General features: G+C 35.4%; 2 protein-coding genes across 6 annotated transcripts in view; one reads left to right on the top strand and one right to left on the bottom strand.

The window, feature by feature from the left end:
* Nucleotides 1-15,194, bottom strand: part of TNFRSF17 (TNF receptor superfamily member 17) — a 115,044-nt gene that overhangs the window by 84,684 nt on the left and 15,166 nt on the right. The gene's annotated exons all lie outside the window — the stretch shown is intronic.
* Nucleotides 1-15,194, top strand: part of GSPT1 (G1 to S phase transition 1) — a 33,914-nt gene that overhangs the window by 12,581 nt on the left and 6,139 nt on the right. For 2 of the 4 annotated variants that reach the window (XM_082429674.1, XM_082429671.1), the window contains exons 2-14: nucleotides 287-331; nucleotides 450-491; nucleotides 1,231-1,458; nucleotides 2,813-2,846; nucleotides 4,491-4,568; nucleotides 5,671-5,851; nucleotides 6,486-6,640; nucleotides 6,820-6,960; nucleotides 8,027-8,120; nucleotides 8,967-9,047; nucleotides 13,504-13,677; nucleotides 14,523-14,612; nucleotides 14,765-14,933. In XM_082429674.1, the coding sequence (XP_082285800.1) occupies nucleotides 470-491; nucleotides 1,231-1,458; nucleotides 2,813-2,846; nucleotides 4,491-4,568; nucleotides 5,671-5,851; nucleotides 6,486-6,640; nucleotides 6,820-6,960; nucleotides 8,027-8,120; nucleotides 8,967-9,047; nucleotides 13,504-13,677; nucleotides 14,523-14,612; nucleotides 14,765-14,933 (1,447 nt within the window). In that variant the 5' untranslated portion in view covers nucleotides 287-331; nucleotides 450-469. The remainder of the gene's footprint in view (nucleotides 1-286; nucleotides 332-449; nucleotides 492-1,230; nucleotides 1,459-2,812; nucleotides 2,847-4,490; nucleotides 4,569-5,670; nucleotides 5,852-6,485; nucleotides 6,641-6,819; nucleotides 6,961-8,026; nucleotides 8,121-8,966; nucleotides 9,048-13,503; nucleotides 13,678-14,522; nucleotides 14,613-14,764; nucleotides 14,934-15,194) is intronic. The other 2 variants (XM_082429672.1, XM_082429673.1) reach the window with 2 other exon arrangements.

Genomic DNA, 15,194 nt, shown 5'->3' with positions numbered 1-15,194 from the left:
TTACTTTTATAATATCTGTAAAGGAAAAGTTTATGAAGCAAATTCAGACAATAAACATGGTTTTACATTTCAGTTACTGAAAATGTTTTAAAATTGGTTGTGATGGGTAGATTTTTTAGTAAGTTAAACAGAGGCTTCTAATTTGAAAGCCTAATTAGTTGCCATTGTTCTGAATTATTGAGGTTTTTGTTTTGTTATTGAACTTCTATTTTTCCTGTATTTTAAAAGATAAGTAAAATGGATGTATAGCTCTCAATTTTTAATAGAAGTTATTTCTATTAAACAGCACCTGTGGAACCTTCTCAAGAGGAACAGTCATTGTTGTGTGAAGGTAATTTTCTATGATGTGACTCTTTGAACATCTAATTCAGAAAACATTAAGTTGTCTGTGGTGTGTAAAGCTAGATACTATTTTGTAAATGTATATTATATCTCAATTTCTTGTCTAGGTTCAAATTCAGCTGTTAGCATGGAACTTTCAGAACCTGTTGGTAAGAAAATTTCTGACCATATTAATACAGTAATATGAAACTCTTTCACTCTCAAGATTTAAGGTGCAAATGTAAGTGTTATGCTTATTATAATGCCTACATTTAAAATTGAGTCTTTGCTGTTAGGATTTAGAAAGCAGAACTAATTGGGCATTAACACTGCCATGATAAATTTATTGATGGCAAATATAAAAGAATCGAATGGAGGAAATGCTAAAGTCAGTTTGAATAGTTGTACTTGATCCATTTACTTTGTGAAAATTTTCTTCCTTTTTGTAATGTTCTTACCCTTAAGGGTTTCATATTCCCAAGGTGATTAATAACGTCAATATCAAAGTTCTGTTACTTGCAGAGGAAAAAGAAAAGATCTAAATCTTTTCACACTTTTTTGTATTCTGATTTGGAACTTCCCCTTTCTTCTACTGTCAGGACATCTTGACGATGGAATAACTGGGCTGTTAGGAATGTTAGATCTGCTGTTCATGTTTTGTTTGTCCTTATGAAGATGAAGCTACGTTAAAATAGTCTCTTCTAGTCTCTGAGTCAGAGCTCTGATGTCAGCAGTGAGGCTAGCTTGTCCGTTTCTATTGTAAAACAGATTTTCTTGCTTGTGTGTCACTAGAGGTTAGGAAATGGAACTGAATATGTTAAGTTCTATTTGTTATTTGAAAGCATCTGTGTTTTAAAGTATAGATGATAAATGTTTTTCGGAATACTAAGCTAAAATGTCTTAATTCAGTAGAAAACGGGGAGACAGAAATGTCCCCAGAAGAATCATGGGAGCACAAAGAAGAAATAAGTGAAGCAGAGCCAGGGAGTGGTTCCTTGGGAGATGGAAGGCCCACAGAGGAAAGTGCCCAGGAAATGATGGAGGAGGAAGAGGAAATACCAAAACCTAAATCTGTGGTTGCACCGCCAGGTGCTCCTAAGAAAGAACACGTAAATGTAGTATTCATTGGGCATGTAGGTAAGTTGTACTCATAGCAGTGATAAGAAATGACCAAAGTTATTGGGTACATCAAACATAGAACATCTTATTTAGCTACTCGGAAGTGTTTCGTGAAACTGAACTAAATTAATCCAAAATGTCTTGATTTTTAACTCAATAGATTTTTTTTAGCTGGCAAAACATTGCCAGTGCTTTATTTATTTATTTATTTTAGGTCTTATTTTATTTATTTATTTTTATATTTATTTTTGGCTGTGTTGGGGCCTCGCCTCTGCACGAGGGCCTTCTCCAGCTGCGGCAAGCGGGGGCCACTCCTCATCGCGGTGCGCGGGCCCCTTCACCATCGCGGCCTCTTCTGTTGCGGAGCACAGGCTCCAGACGCACAGGCTCAGCAGCTGTGGCTCACGGGCCCAGTTGCTCTGCGGCATGTGGGATCGTCCCAGACCAGGGCTCGAACCCGTGTCCCCTGCATTAGCAGGCAGACTCTCAACCACTGCGCCACCAGGGAAGCCCCTAGTGCTTTATTTTTGAAGGTTGTGATGGCATGGAAGCTGGAAGAAAATAAGCTTCAGTATATTTGTATGTAATGCATAACTGGTCTATAGACCACTGATGATGGCTCAGCATATTATGATATCTGTTAATTAATAGCATAGAAAATGTGCCTATATTTTTTGTGTGAACTTCAGTTGATTTTGCGGTATTAACTTTACTAGGTAGTTTAATTTTGTGTATGCAAAAAATGAATAATTTGGAGTAACTTCTGGATGTTGTCAGGTTGCTGGTTTAGCACACAAAACCAAACCCTATTTCATTTATTCAGATATTCTCTGCCAATCTCACTTGTCAGAGAGAAGTGAGAAGAAAATAAGGGAATTATATGCCCCTTTTTCTTCCCTTTATCTTATCTCTGCCTTGCCCTGAATTTGATGATACACCGTTCTACTTTTTTTTAGTAGCAAGAACTCCTTTGAAATTTGTAAAGGAACACCTATACTGGCTAAAAGTGAAAAAGCAGACTACCTAAATGTAGTTCATGGGTCTTTGGCTACTTTTGTTCTCCTTCAAGGCTCCTCTTGGGTAATTCATATTCTGTTGCTGCTGCAGAAGGTCAAGGAGCAATCTGTTAAAGTCTTTCTTTCTTTATCAGTAAAGTAGCGCTAAGTCATTGCAGAGCTTCAGGGGGTCTTAGCTTCAAAGGGAGAAGGTGACTAACCAGAGCTTATGACCCAAATTCCTATCATTGCAGTTGCTTTTGCAAGCTGTAATTATGATGTTAAACGGACCTTTAGTTGTATTCCTATATAGTGATGGTGTTTTGTTTTTATTACACCTGCGGTTTGCCTATTGTTGATGATGTTGTTACTTTTAGATGCTGGCAAGTCAACCATTGGAGGACAAATAATGTAAGTATATTTTTTGTTAAATATCTTAAGAGTCTCATGGAACATTAATTAAATGTATTTCTAATAGCTGTCTTTTAGATTTGTGTATAAAAATATAGAACCCTAGATTATAAGAAATCTTAGTCTGCTACTAAATATGATTTTCTTGGGAATAATGAATCTGGGGAACGGGTTTTTCCTCATTCATCAACTCCTTGAATATATGTGGATTTAATCAAAGACAGTCTGGCTAACATGCTGAATAGTTTTTTTATCACATATAGAAGGTATCTAGGTATGAAAATGCCATGGTTGACTTTTAGTGATGTGTTCTAGAATTGAAAAATAATTAAAATGTCTTTTTAATCTCTCCTAAATTAGACTCATTTCTTTAAGCTCTGTCATCAGAGGATCCAGAGGGCATATCTTTATTGTCTTGCCTTGTTAAGTAATCTTAATCAGTAATCTTGGCAATTACTTTTGAAAATTTCCACAACAGACCATAAAGCAGGCTATTACACAGGAATCCTTACCTAAGGCTCTGTGGAAGGAAGTGACAGGCCCAGTTGATGTTGTGTTTTAGGAGAGTGTATATTTTTTGCTTATGGGCTGGAATTTTCATTGGCATTTCACCAAGATTCTATACCAAAATGGTTAGAAGTATGCACTGTAGATGACTCTGCAGAGAACACATAGAGACTAAAGCTAAGAACAGGATTTGATTTGGATTGAGTCAAGGGAAGCAGTTAGGTATTACTAAAGAATTATTTAAAAATTTATAATCTCATTTTGACTAATATTTTAAAAATATTAAATATTGAAATGTATTAGTAAGACATAATTGCCTGGACAACAGTTGGAATTATTTTCTTTTATACAGTATTTACATTAGCTTTTTTAAACTTTTATTCTGAAATAATTTTAGACTTAACAGAAAGGTTGCAAAAACAGTACAGAGTTGCTATACAACTAATTTTACCATATTAAGTAACCATAGTACAATCATCACAACTAGGGAGTTAACACTGGCACAATACTGTTTACTAAACTACAGATCTTACTTGAATTTTACCAGTTTTTCCACCAGTGTCGTTTTTTTCTGTTCTGGAGTTCCACATTGCATTTAATTGTTAAGTCTCCTTAGTCTCCTCCAACTTGTGACATTTTCTCAGTCTTGCCTTTCATGACCTTCATAATTTGAAGAGTGTTATTTGGTTATTTTATGAGATGCTCCTCAATTTGGGTTTGACTGATGTTAACAATTAGATTGAGGTATGCATTTTGGATAAGAATGTCACAGAAGGTATGTTGTGGTCTTAACAGAGCATCCTATCAGGGCGCACAAAATAGCAATATTCAGTATGTTTTATTTATTACTGGTGATAATAGCCATGATTACTTAGTTAAGGTGTTGTCTGCCAGAATTCTCCACTGGAAAGTTATTTTTTCCCCCATTATCTTGGGGGAAGTAATTTGAGACTGTAAATATCTTTTCCACTGGAACGTTCCATAATTTCAGCATCTACCCCAATGGTACTTGTACTTTAAAGTAGCTTTTTGCGGAGTTCAAATTCCCCTCAAAAGAGTTTAAAGGTTTCCTAACTTCACAACTGAATAATTTGTGAGTAACTAAATGTTGTTTCTCTTTTCTTTCAACATTTTCAGGTATTTGACTGGAATGGTTGACAAAAGGACACTTGAGAAATATGAAAGAGAAGCTAAAGAAAAAAACAGAGAAACTTGGTAAACTTTTATGACACTATAAATTACTTTTAAGGAAACTCTGCCTACTTAATGCTTTTGTAGTCTACTAAGATGTAAGTTCATGAGGTCTAAAATGGTGTCATAACAAAGGAAAAGTTTCCCTTCCCCTCATACTACCTAGTAGATCAGTTCCTGATGACTTCATAACTTTACACAGAGAAAATCTGGGAACATCCAAACATCCAGGATAATAATAGGAGACTTGTGGGATAAATTATAAAACATCTATTTAATTAAGTCATTACCTGGCCACTAAAATTTCATTTATAGAATTTATAGTAACCAGGAATAGAACTGATGTTACAGTGGAATTTGGGGAGAAAGCAGGTAACATAATAGCACTTAGGGTATGATCATTATGTGAATAATGAAAAAAGAATAGATGGAATTATTGACAGTGGTTGCCTTTGCATGGTGAGAGAAAGGGTCAGCTTTTTTCTTCTTTCTAACCTTATTTTTTTTAAGTTAACAAGCTTTATCTAAATAGGACATTGATGGTCTTTTTTTTTTTTAAATTGTATTTCTGTGTTAAGGGAAAAAATCCTAATCAGTATAATACTACAGAATGGATTACTTACTATGAAATACGGATGATGTCATCTAAATTAACACCTACTGTTACAGATGGTTTAAATTTACATAAGTAATTCGTATATAGCGAAGAAATATCAAAATAATTTTTAGCAAGTAACCATTGCTCCCAAATGGTGGATTAGTGGCCTTTACTTTTGAAAGATACCCTTAGACAGCCTTATTTGTATTATACTTTGTGCTAGATGATTTTTAAAATGAAATATAAAGGAACTTATTACTTAACTCATGGTGATATTGGCATTGGTACTAAATAGTCTTTCTTTGTATGTTGTCAGCTTGTTCTCATACATAATGTTTGCTTATAGAATATATAATTGACACTGGATATATATAAAAGCACTGAGTGTTTGAATCACAAGAATACAAGTTTTAGTCATTTAATTTTTATTTCTACCCAGTCTTGTTCATGATTTAAATGTTGGTAGAAGAATATTTTTAAAACTTTCATGTTCTTACCAGTATTATTCTTACTTTAAAATTATTTCAGGTACTTATCTTGGGCCTTAGACACAAACCAGGAAGAACGAGACAAGGGTAAAACAGTAGAAGTGGGTCGTGCCTATTTTGAAACGGAAAAGAAGCATTTTACAATTCTAGATGCCCCTGGCCACAAGAGTTTTGTCCCAAATATGATTGGTGGTGCTTCTCAAGCAGATTTGGCTGTACTGGTAAGGAAAGACATTTCCAATTCATCTGTGTATTTGTTAACAGCCCAACTTAAAATGTAAACATTTGATTCAATTACCTTCTAAAAGCTAGAATTTAGGTTACGGTGAACTATAATATATACATAGTCACAATTTTCACTTTTGTCTCTCTAATCTGCCCAAGAAATCTTCATAATTTGATTTACTCATGAAAATGTTTCAGTTTTTCTCTACCCTTTATTACCTCTTACTGTGCCAGAAATTAGTGTCCACTGACTGCCAAGCCTAATCCATTTTGTACCCAGTAAATGTACTGTGGGTACAAAAATGAATAAGAAATTATCCGTTTTAAGGTCTTCAGTCATTTTGCAATTTTTTTGGCAGGGGATGGTCAGTGTACTAGCACTAAATCACATACATATTTGAATTTTAAAATATAAAGGCATACTAGATTTTGGAGAATTGGGAATCAAGAAACATTTACCAAAATCTTAAAGCATTTAGACATTGTGATGTTCAAAAGTATGTATGTTATAACTCATTTACTTATATTTTCTTGGAAGAAGCTTCTGATAAAACTGAAAGGAAAGGTGTTTTATTGCTAGAAGAGTGTACCTGAATGTGTAAGAATAAACTGTTTGATTTCTTGGAATAGGTAATCTCTGCCAGGAAAGGAGAGTTTGAAACTGGATTTGAAAAAGGAGGACAGACAAGAGAACATGCAATGTTGGCAAAGACAGCAGGTGTAAAACACTTAATTGTGCTTATTAATAAGATGGATGATCCAACAGTAAATTGGAGCAATGAGAGGTAAGTTTGGATGTCTTACTGTTTTTGTTTTTTTTTTTATAGACATGTTAGTGGAATAAAGGATGGTTTTGTTACTGTATGTTTTCCCCTGGGATTTTTCTAAACCTTAATTTATGTAATGTTGAAACTAGAGTTCAGTTGCTTTACATTATAATTGAGTTATTTATAAATATTAATAGATATGAAGAATGTAAAGAGAAACTAGTGCCATTTTTGAAAAAAGTTGGCTTCAATCCCAAAAAGGACATTCACTTCATGCCCTGCTCAGGACTGACTGGAGCAAATCTTAAAGAGCAATCAGATTTCTGTCCTTGGTACATGTAAGTAACCTTTTTAAAAGTTTGTGTCTTAATAAGTAATTTAAGAAAATACTGACTGTTAACTTTGGCATTAAAAATACCATGGGAAAAAAAAAAATACCATGACCTTTGTCTTTTAATTGGGTTGTCTTTTTGTTATTGAGTTGTTAAGGGTACTTTACTCACCTGATATAAGTCCCTTATCAGATATGCAATTTGCAAGTATTTTCTCCCATTCTGTGGGCTGTCTTTTTACTTTCTTGATGGTGTCCTTTGAAGCACAAAAGGTCTTAATTTTGATGAAGTCTAGTTTATTTTCTTTCTTAATTGTGCTTTTGGTGTCATGCCTAGGGAAGTGTTGCCTAATCCAGTCATAAAGAGTTAGCCCTGTTACTTTCATTTAAGCCTATTGAAGCTCTTAGGGGAGTGTTTCATTTTGGATTAATTTTTTGTAAGGTAAAGTCTTGATTATTTTAGCTTTATGAGTGTTTAAATTGGGAAGTGTGAGTCTTTGATTTTGTTATTTTTTCCCCAAAATTATTTTGGCTGTTCTGGGTCCCTTGAATTTCCATATGAATATTAGGATCAGCTCATCAATTTCTGCAAAAAGGCAGCTGGGATTTTACTAAGGATTGCATTGAATTTGTAGATCGGTTTGGGGGGGAGCATTGCGATCTTGGCAATGTTAAGCCTCCCAATCCATATACTGTAGTTTTAAAGGGGAAACTATTAATATTTTATAGAATCCTGATTTCAGAGCTGGAAAACTCCATAAAAATTAAGTAATAGAGTGGAGTCATTTTATTACAACATGTGGGCTATTTGCCATAAAATACTTTTCTCAATTTTAATAAAATATGTTTATGGGGAAGCTTTTTCATTATATTGAGCTATTTTGTTTTTTTAATTTTCTGAGGAATAGGTGAAATGAACTGGATAATAAAAAGGTTGAATGAGAAGAGTACATGGGTAGAATGGAAATATTGTTATAACCACTTTTTTTTGTATAAAGTTAAGAGTCATGTAATTTCTTAAAATTTTAACATTTATGTTGACTCTCTATAATGGATATTTGTTATGTTCTCAGTGGATTACCATTTATTCCATATCTGGATAATTTGCCAAACTTCAATAGATCAGTTGATGGACCAATAAGGCTGCCAATTGTGGATAAGTACAAGGTACCCAAAATGTTCAAGAACTTGGGTTTTATGGGAGGTGATAAATGGTTTTGTTTTAAATTATGAAATAACTTTAATAATTAACAACATAACATAGATGTCTCTTTTTTAATGGTTATATATTATTCAGTGATATAGACAGACCATAATTGAATCAACAAACTTAGTTTATTTCAGCTATTTTCCAGTGAGCCAATGATCAGTTTTAGAGAGAGACTCCTATAAGTAAAACTGCTGGACGGGTTTGTGTATTAAAGTTGATGGATACTGACAAACGGCCTTCCAGAATACAGTGCTAACTTACATGACCACCAGCAAGCAGTATATGAGTGCTAGTTTTCCATAGCCTCACCAACACTGGATGTTAATCTTTAGAAAAAATAAGCTTCAGTATTTTTAACTAGGTTTTTAAGTATTGCACTACCAATACATAATATTTTGCCCTTCTCAAACACTTCATTCTTTGATTAGCTTCATGCTAAATTTCTTGAACAAGTATTTTTCTAATTTTATAAAAGACAGAAAAGTCTCAGATATTTTTGAGAGAACCTGAATTTGAACAAATAATTCAGATCTTCAAACATAAAATTCTGCCCTGTCTCCTGCCGTGTGCTTTCTTTTTAAATCCTAAGCCTACTTATTTATTAGTATTATAATTATACCTATGCTTATGACACAGATATAGAGTATTTACCTGTGTTTAAGATTAATCCTAAGCATTCTACCACTTGAGCCAAAGATTTTCTTTTATGAGTAAGCCCTGCAAGATTTCACTTTGGGTTGTTGAACTGCTGTAGAGTAGTAATAGAAGCCTGACATTTGGTTTTTCATTTTAAATTTAAACAGGATATGGGCACTGTGGTCCTGGGAAAGCTAGAATCAGGATCTATTTGTAAAGGTCAGCAGCTTGTTATGATGCCAAACAAGGTAAGAATTAGTAATGCTCTTGCTCATTTAAATTTTCTCTTGAAAATATTAGCAAGGAGCCAGAACTTTTCAATCTTAGGGATTTCATTAAAAGAAACAACTTTTTAAATCCAGGATTATGTTTTATTAATGTCAAGTACAAAATTTAATCAAGAATATGTGATGTTATTTATTGACAAATGGAGAAGGGACAGTATTAGCTCCATGTTAGAGTTAAAAGGTGGCATCATCATGAAAGCTTCAACTCCGTTTTTTTGGGTTTTTTGTTTTTTTATTTAATTTATTTATTCTTGGCTGCATTGGGTCTTCGTTGCTGCGCACAGGGGCTACTCTTAGTTGCAGTGAGCAGGCTTCTCATTGCGGTGGCTTCTCTTGTTGCAGAGCACAGGCTCTAGGCGCACGGGCTTCAGTAGTTGTAGCACGCGGGCTCAGTAGTTGTGGCTCGCGGGCTCTGGAGCACAGGCTCAGTAGTTGTGGCACACAGGCTTAGTTGCTCCGCGGCACGTGGGATCTTCCCAGACCAGGGCTTGAACCCGTGTCCCCTGCTATTGGCAGGTGGATTCTTAACCACTGTGCCACCAGGGAAGCCCAGCTCCATTATTTTATAGGAAGTAAATGGTTAAGTGACTTGCTTCTGTTAACACGCTGGATTAGTAAGTGAGCCAGGGATGAAAACTCAGCTTTAATCATGATATAATTAGCTTCCTTTTATTTTTTGTACATAGTTATGTTGGGTACTATAAAATAATGTGTCTAACCTATGTTCCTAATTTATTTTGGGAGAAGAGGATTTGCCTTTATCATAAATAGGTCTTTCCCTCTTTCTTTCTACCTTATTTTAATTTCTTCATTATTGGAGAGGGTTTCATTAAGTAACATGCAGAAATCTCAAGCTATTCCTTTGTGTTATTTCTGACTGCTCAGTTGCTGATAATTGCAGATGATGTGTTACTAAGAAACTGTTACCTGTTTTCCAGAGGACTTCTCTAACAATCTAGAGGTATTAGTTATGTAGGAAAACAGGCCTGAATCATCAGAACCTCCAAATAGAGACTTTAAGATTTAACTGAGAATTTCTTTTTTTTTTTTTATAAATTTATTTATTTTTGGCTGTGTTGGGTCTTCGCTGCTGCACACAGGCTTTCTCTAGTTGTGGCGAGCGGGGCTACTCTTCGTTGCGGTGTGCGGGCTTCTCATTGTGTTGGCTTCTTTTGTTGTAGAGCACGGACTCCAGGCACGTGGGCTTCAGTAGTTGTGGTACATGGGCTCAGTAGTTGTGATACATGGGCTCAGTAGTTGTGGCTTGTGGGCTCTAGAGCACAGGCTGAATAGTTGTGGCACATGGGCTTAGTTGCTCTGCGGCATGTTGGATCTTCCTGGACCAGGGCTTGAACCTGTGTGCCCTGCATTGGCAAGAGGATTCTTAACCACTGTGCCACCAGGGAGGTCCCCTGAGAATTTCTTTACCATGCTTATTCCAGGCACAGTGAATTACAAAAGGTAATTGTCAGTGTACTGTTTAGGTATAATTGGAACCTTACAAATTATACTTTGGCGTTTCTTGATGCCTTGGAGATCAGAGTATCCTATCATAGTATCTTTTTTCTAAGGTAATTATCTCTGCAACTTGAAGGTCAATGATAAATGAATGGAAATAATGGTCAGTTTGAATCCTTGCTCTATTTTGTCTGTTCAGCAGTCACAGAAGTTGTGTTTGCTTGTGGAGATGGAAGCAAGGGGCTTGGGAAAGAAGAATAGGGAAGTGATTGCTTAATGCGTATAGAGTTTCCTTTTGGGGTGATGAAGGTGTTTTGGAGCCAGATACTGGTGATGGTTGTACACCATTGTGAATGTAGATGCCACTGAATTGTACAATGTAAAATGGTTTAAAACGGTAAATCTTATGAGTATTTTATCACAATAGAAAGAAAAGTACTTACTATGGGCCAGTGAACCTAGAGCTGGGCTATAGCTAAAGGTAAAGGGCCTTAATATACTAGTTCTTGTAGAAGCTGTCACTTTATACTAATAACTAAGCAGGTCAGTGTAGCATACCTTACAGTTGTTAATCAAGCCTTAAAAACTCAGTTCACTGAGTTCACTAGTCCCCTGAGTCTCAGTGGAACAGAATGAAATGTTTTAAAAGATGTAGATGCCAGGCTATTTTACATTAAAAAATTAATAGGTAGGCAACCTACAGAATGTGGGTAAAAAATTATATATCATAAATCTGATAAGGGGTTACTATCCATAATATATCAAGAACTCCTACAACTCAACAACAAAAAGAAAACAAGCTGACTAAAAAATGAGCAAAGAACTTAAATAGACATTTCTACAAAGAAGATGTACAGTGGCCAAAAAACACATGAAAAGATGCTCAACGTCACTAATCATTAGGAAAATGCAAATCAGAGTCACAGTGAGATAACACCTCACACCCATCTGGATGGCTACTATCAAAAACCCCAGAAAATAACAAATGCCGGTGAGGATGTGGAGAAATTGGAACCTTTGTGCACTGTTGGCAGGAATGTAAAATTGTGCAGCTGCTGTGGAAAACATAATGGCATTTCTTCAAAAAAATTACAAATAGAATAATCATGATCCAGCAATTCCACATCTGGGTATATACCCTAAAGAACTGAAAGCAGACCTTGAATAACTGATGCTCAGGGACTTCCCTGGTGGCGCAGTGGTTAATAATCCGCCTGCCATTGCAGGGGACATGGGTTCGAGCCCTGGTCCGGGAAAATGCCACATGCTGCGGAGCAACTAAGTCCGTGCACCACAACTACTGAGCCTACGCTCTAGAGCCTGCACACCTAGAGCCCACGCACCTAGAGCCCGTGTTCCACAACAAGAGAAGCCACCACAACAAGAAGCTCACGCACTGCAATGAAGAGTAGCCCCCACTCGCCGCAACTAGAGAAAGCCCGTGCACAGCAACGAAGATCCAGTGCAGCCAAAAATTAATTAATTAATAAAAAACAAAGAACTGATGTTCATAGCAGCATTATTCACAATAGCCAAAACGTGGAAGCAACCTGTAGTGTCCACTGATGGATGAATGAGCAAACAAAATGTGGTGTATACGTACAACAGAATATTACCTCAGCTTAAAAAGGAAGGAAATTCTAACAGGCTACAACATGGATGAACCTGGAGGGCATTCTACTAAGTGAAATAAGCCAGACACAAAAAGATAAATCATGTAGGACTCCACTTATGTGAGGTACTTAGAGTACGTAAAATCCTTAATACCTTTCATAAACTAAGAATTTGTTGGTCTTAATCTTAATTTTTCATAAGTATGGATTAGAGATTAGACTTGCTCTATTTTGTTTAGCTATAAAAGTCCTTATTTGGGAAGAGGAATTATTATGCTGGATTATTTGGGCAAAAAGTATTAAACAATACTTGTTTAGTTGTATATGGTGGAACTGCTAGTTTCTACCCCTTTATCCCATCACTGTAAAGAATTTGCTAGCAAATATGGCTATATTACCAGTTCTTGGAATGAATTTCAACAGACAGGTATCAGTAAGGTATAAGCTGCCTTCTGGGAAAGAAAGCCATTATTTGTGTATATGTGTGTATGGGGAAACTACTAGAGTTTAGCAAGTGACAGTTTGTAGAATTCTGGTATGGAATATAACAATTCTGGATTCTCTACTGTATGTCTACCATCATGAGAAAGTTCATTTTTGTCTTGAAGGCTTTATTTTGTTTGTTTTCTGGTATGTGTTTTAAAAATATGAATTACCTCCAAGGGCAGAAGTGGAATAAAATGAGGGAATACTAGTGAGTATTGCTTTTAACATTTTTTTTCCCCATCTATATGCTCTTTTAAAAAAAAATTATTGTGGTAAAAGACAGATAAATTTTACCATTAATGACATTTAGGTACATTCACAGTATTGTGCAGCCATCACCACTGTCTAGTTCCAGAACATTTTCATCACCCCAAAAGGAAACTACCTATTAAACAGTCAGTGTGCTTTAAAGCTTAGCTGTTCAAAAAACCTTAGAAAAGTACATTCTTTGGATGTTTGGGGGATTGATAGGTAATGGAAGCTATGTCTGTTAACTCCTGGAATTTAACAATAATAATAAAAATTACATCCATAAAATTAAAATCCAAATTTTAGATTTAATGTTGTAATTTTGAAAAAGTAAAAAAGGCAAATGCTAGTTTATACTTGTTCTATTTGGAAATTATTAGGATGTGACAGATAAATCTTCTAATTGGCAATTTGTACTTCTAGGATATGATTTTTTTCATTAAGTTCGTGTCATACAAATGTTATAAAGTTTCTTCACACTCAAAGAATTATTTTGGCTAATCAACAACCACAGAAAAATGTGACTTGCAAGTCTTCAGCAAACAGATAATTTTCCATTCTATAATGCAGTGAATGTGTCAAAAAATCTCCAATCTTGGTTTCTTTTTAAGCACAACGTGGAAGTTCTTGGAATCCTTTCCGATGATGTAGAAACTGATTCTGTAGCCCCAGGTGAAAACCTCAAAATCAGACTGAAAGGAATTGAAGAGGAGGAGATTCTTCCAGGGTTCATACTTTGTGATCCTAATAATCTTTGTCATTCTGGTCGCACATTTGATGCCCAGGTAAACCAGTTATTGTAATTATCATGATGATGTTCACTGTCTAAATGAAACTAGAATTTAAATCTCCTTTGTCCCCATCATTGGTGACATGCCATTGTGTGCAGAAGGGGAACTGAAATAGAATAAACCATATATAGAGATCACAGCTGTGATGTGTGTATCTCATACACATAAAGTCTTTAAGATGGTACAAGTACTGGGTAGGTAGTATTCTTTGTAAGTTCCCTTTTGTTTTTTATTTCCTGTTGATAATATATATTGATACTTACATTTTGCTCAAAGTGTTTTTCACTTTAAGTAGAGCGTAGTTGCCTTAGAAGTCATGGTTTGTCTGTTCATTCAGAGCAAATAACTTTCCAGACAGAAAAACACACGTAATTTCTCCATGTCATTAGCAACGTGACCTCCCCAGGAGAATGAAAGAGTAAGTGATTGGTACAGCTCGCAGAATTTTTGAGTTCTAAGATACGATGACTAATCAAGTTAGATTTTGATGTCAGATACAAGGTTGTTAACTTTGGACCTTGGATACTGGGAAATGGATAAAACTATAAGTTCACATCTAGGAGGAAAAAACCTAGCATGTGAGCAGCAATGATTAATTCCTTGGTGGGGAGTATAGAGGAAAGCCTTCCCAGAGAAGAAAGTCTGCCTGTGTCTTTAAGGTTTGTGTGCTTGCCAAGAAGATCAGTGAGGTAAGGATATCAAAGTTCATGCTTGGAGGTAAGGCAACCTGATCTACCACTTCTAACGCAAAAATAAGTTGGTGCCCTATTGAGATTGTGAGTTACACATTCAATTCTTTTTTACCTAGGGATAAAGATGTGAATTTTTTTGTTTGACAGATAGTGATTATAGAGCACAAATCCATCATCTGCCCAGGTTATAATGCGGTGCTGCATATCCATACCTGTATTGAAGAAGTCGAAATAACAGTGAGTTTTAAGATAATTGAGGTTTTTGATTTAAGACCATTTCATCTTGATAATTTTTGATCAGCAACAGTGATGTATTCTTATTTGCACTTCTAGTATTAAAGATTCTTTTATTTGACATTATTCCAATCTCATCCTTTTTTCTTGGATAGGCCTTAATCTGCTTGGTAGACAAAAAATCAGGAGAAAAAAGTAAGACTCGACCCCGTTTTGTGAAACAAGATCAAGTATGCATTGCCCGCTTGAGAACAGCAGGAACCATCTGCCTTGAGACCTTTAAAGACTTCCCTCAGATGGGTCGTTTTACTCTAAGAGATGAGGGTAAGCCTTTAAATTGATGTCTAGTGTTATATCTAAGATGCTTAGCTTTGGTAATCTTCATCTGAGTGCAGCGCACATTGCAAGTTCATAGGAAACTTGGATACTTGTTTTATAATATATTCATATAATAAATGTTTTATGAGTTGAATGAGTTGAACAGCAGACAGACTTGACCACATCTGAGTAGTGATGCTCTAGATGAATAATCTTAATTTTAATATTTTGCAAGCAGTGGGTTTTGAGAGTCATTTACTACTAAAT

Source organism: Balaenoptera physalus, assembly GCF_965194825.1.
Source record: "Balaenoptera physalus genome assembly, chromosome: 16".
Lineage (NCBI taxonomy): Eukaryota > Metazoa > Chordata > Mammalia > Artiodactyla > Balaenopteridae > Balaenoptera > Balaenoptera physalus.
This window is presented reverse-complemented; position numbering and strand designations above follow the sequence as displayed.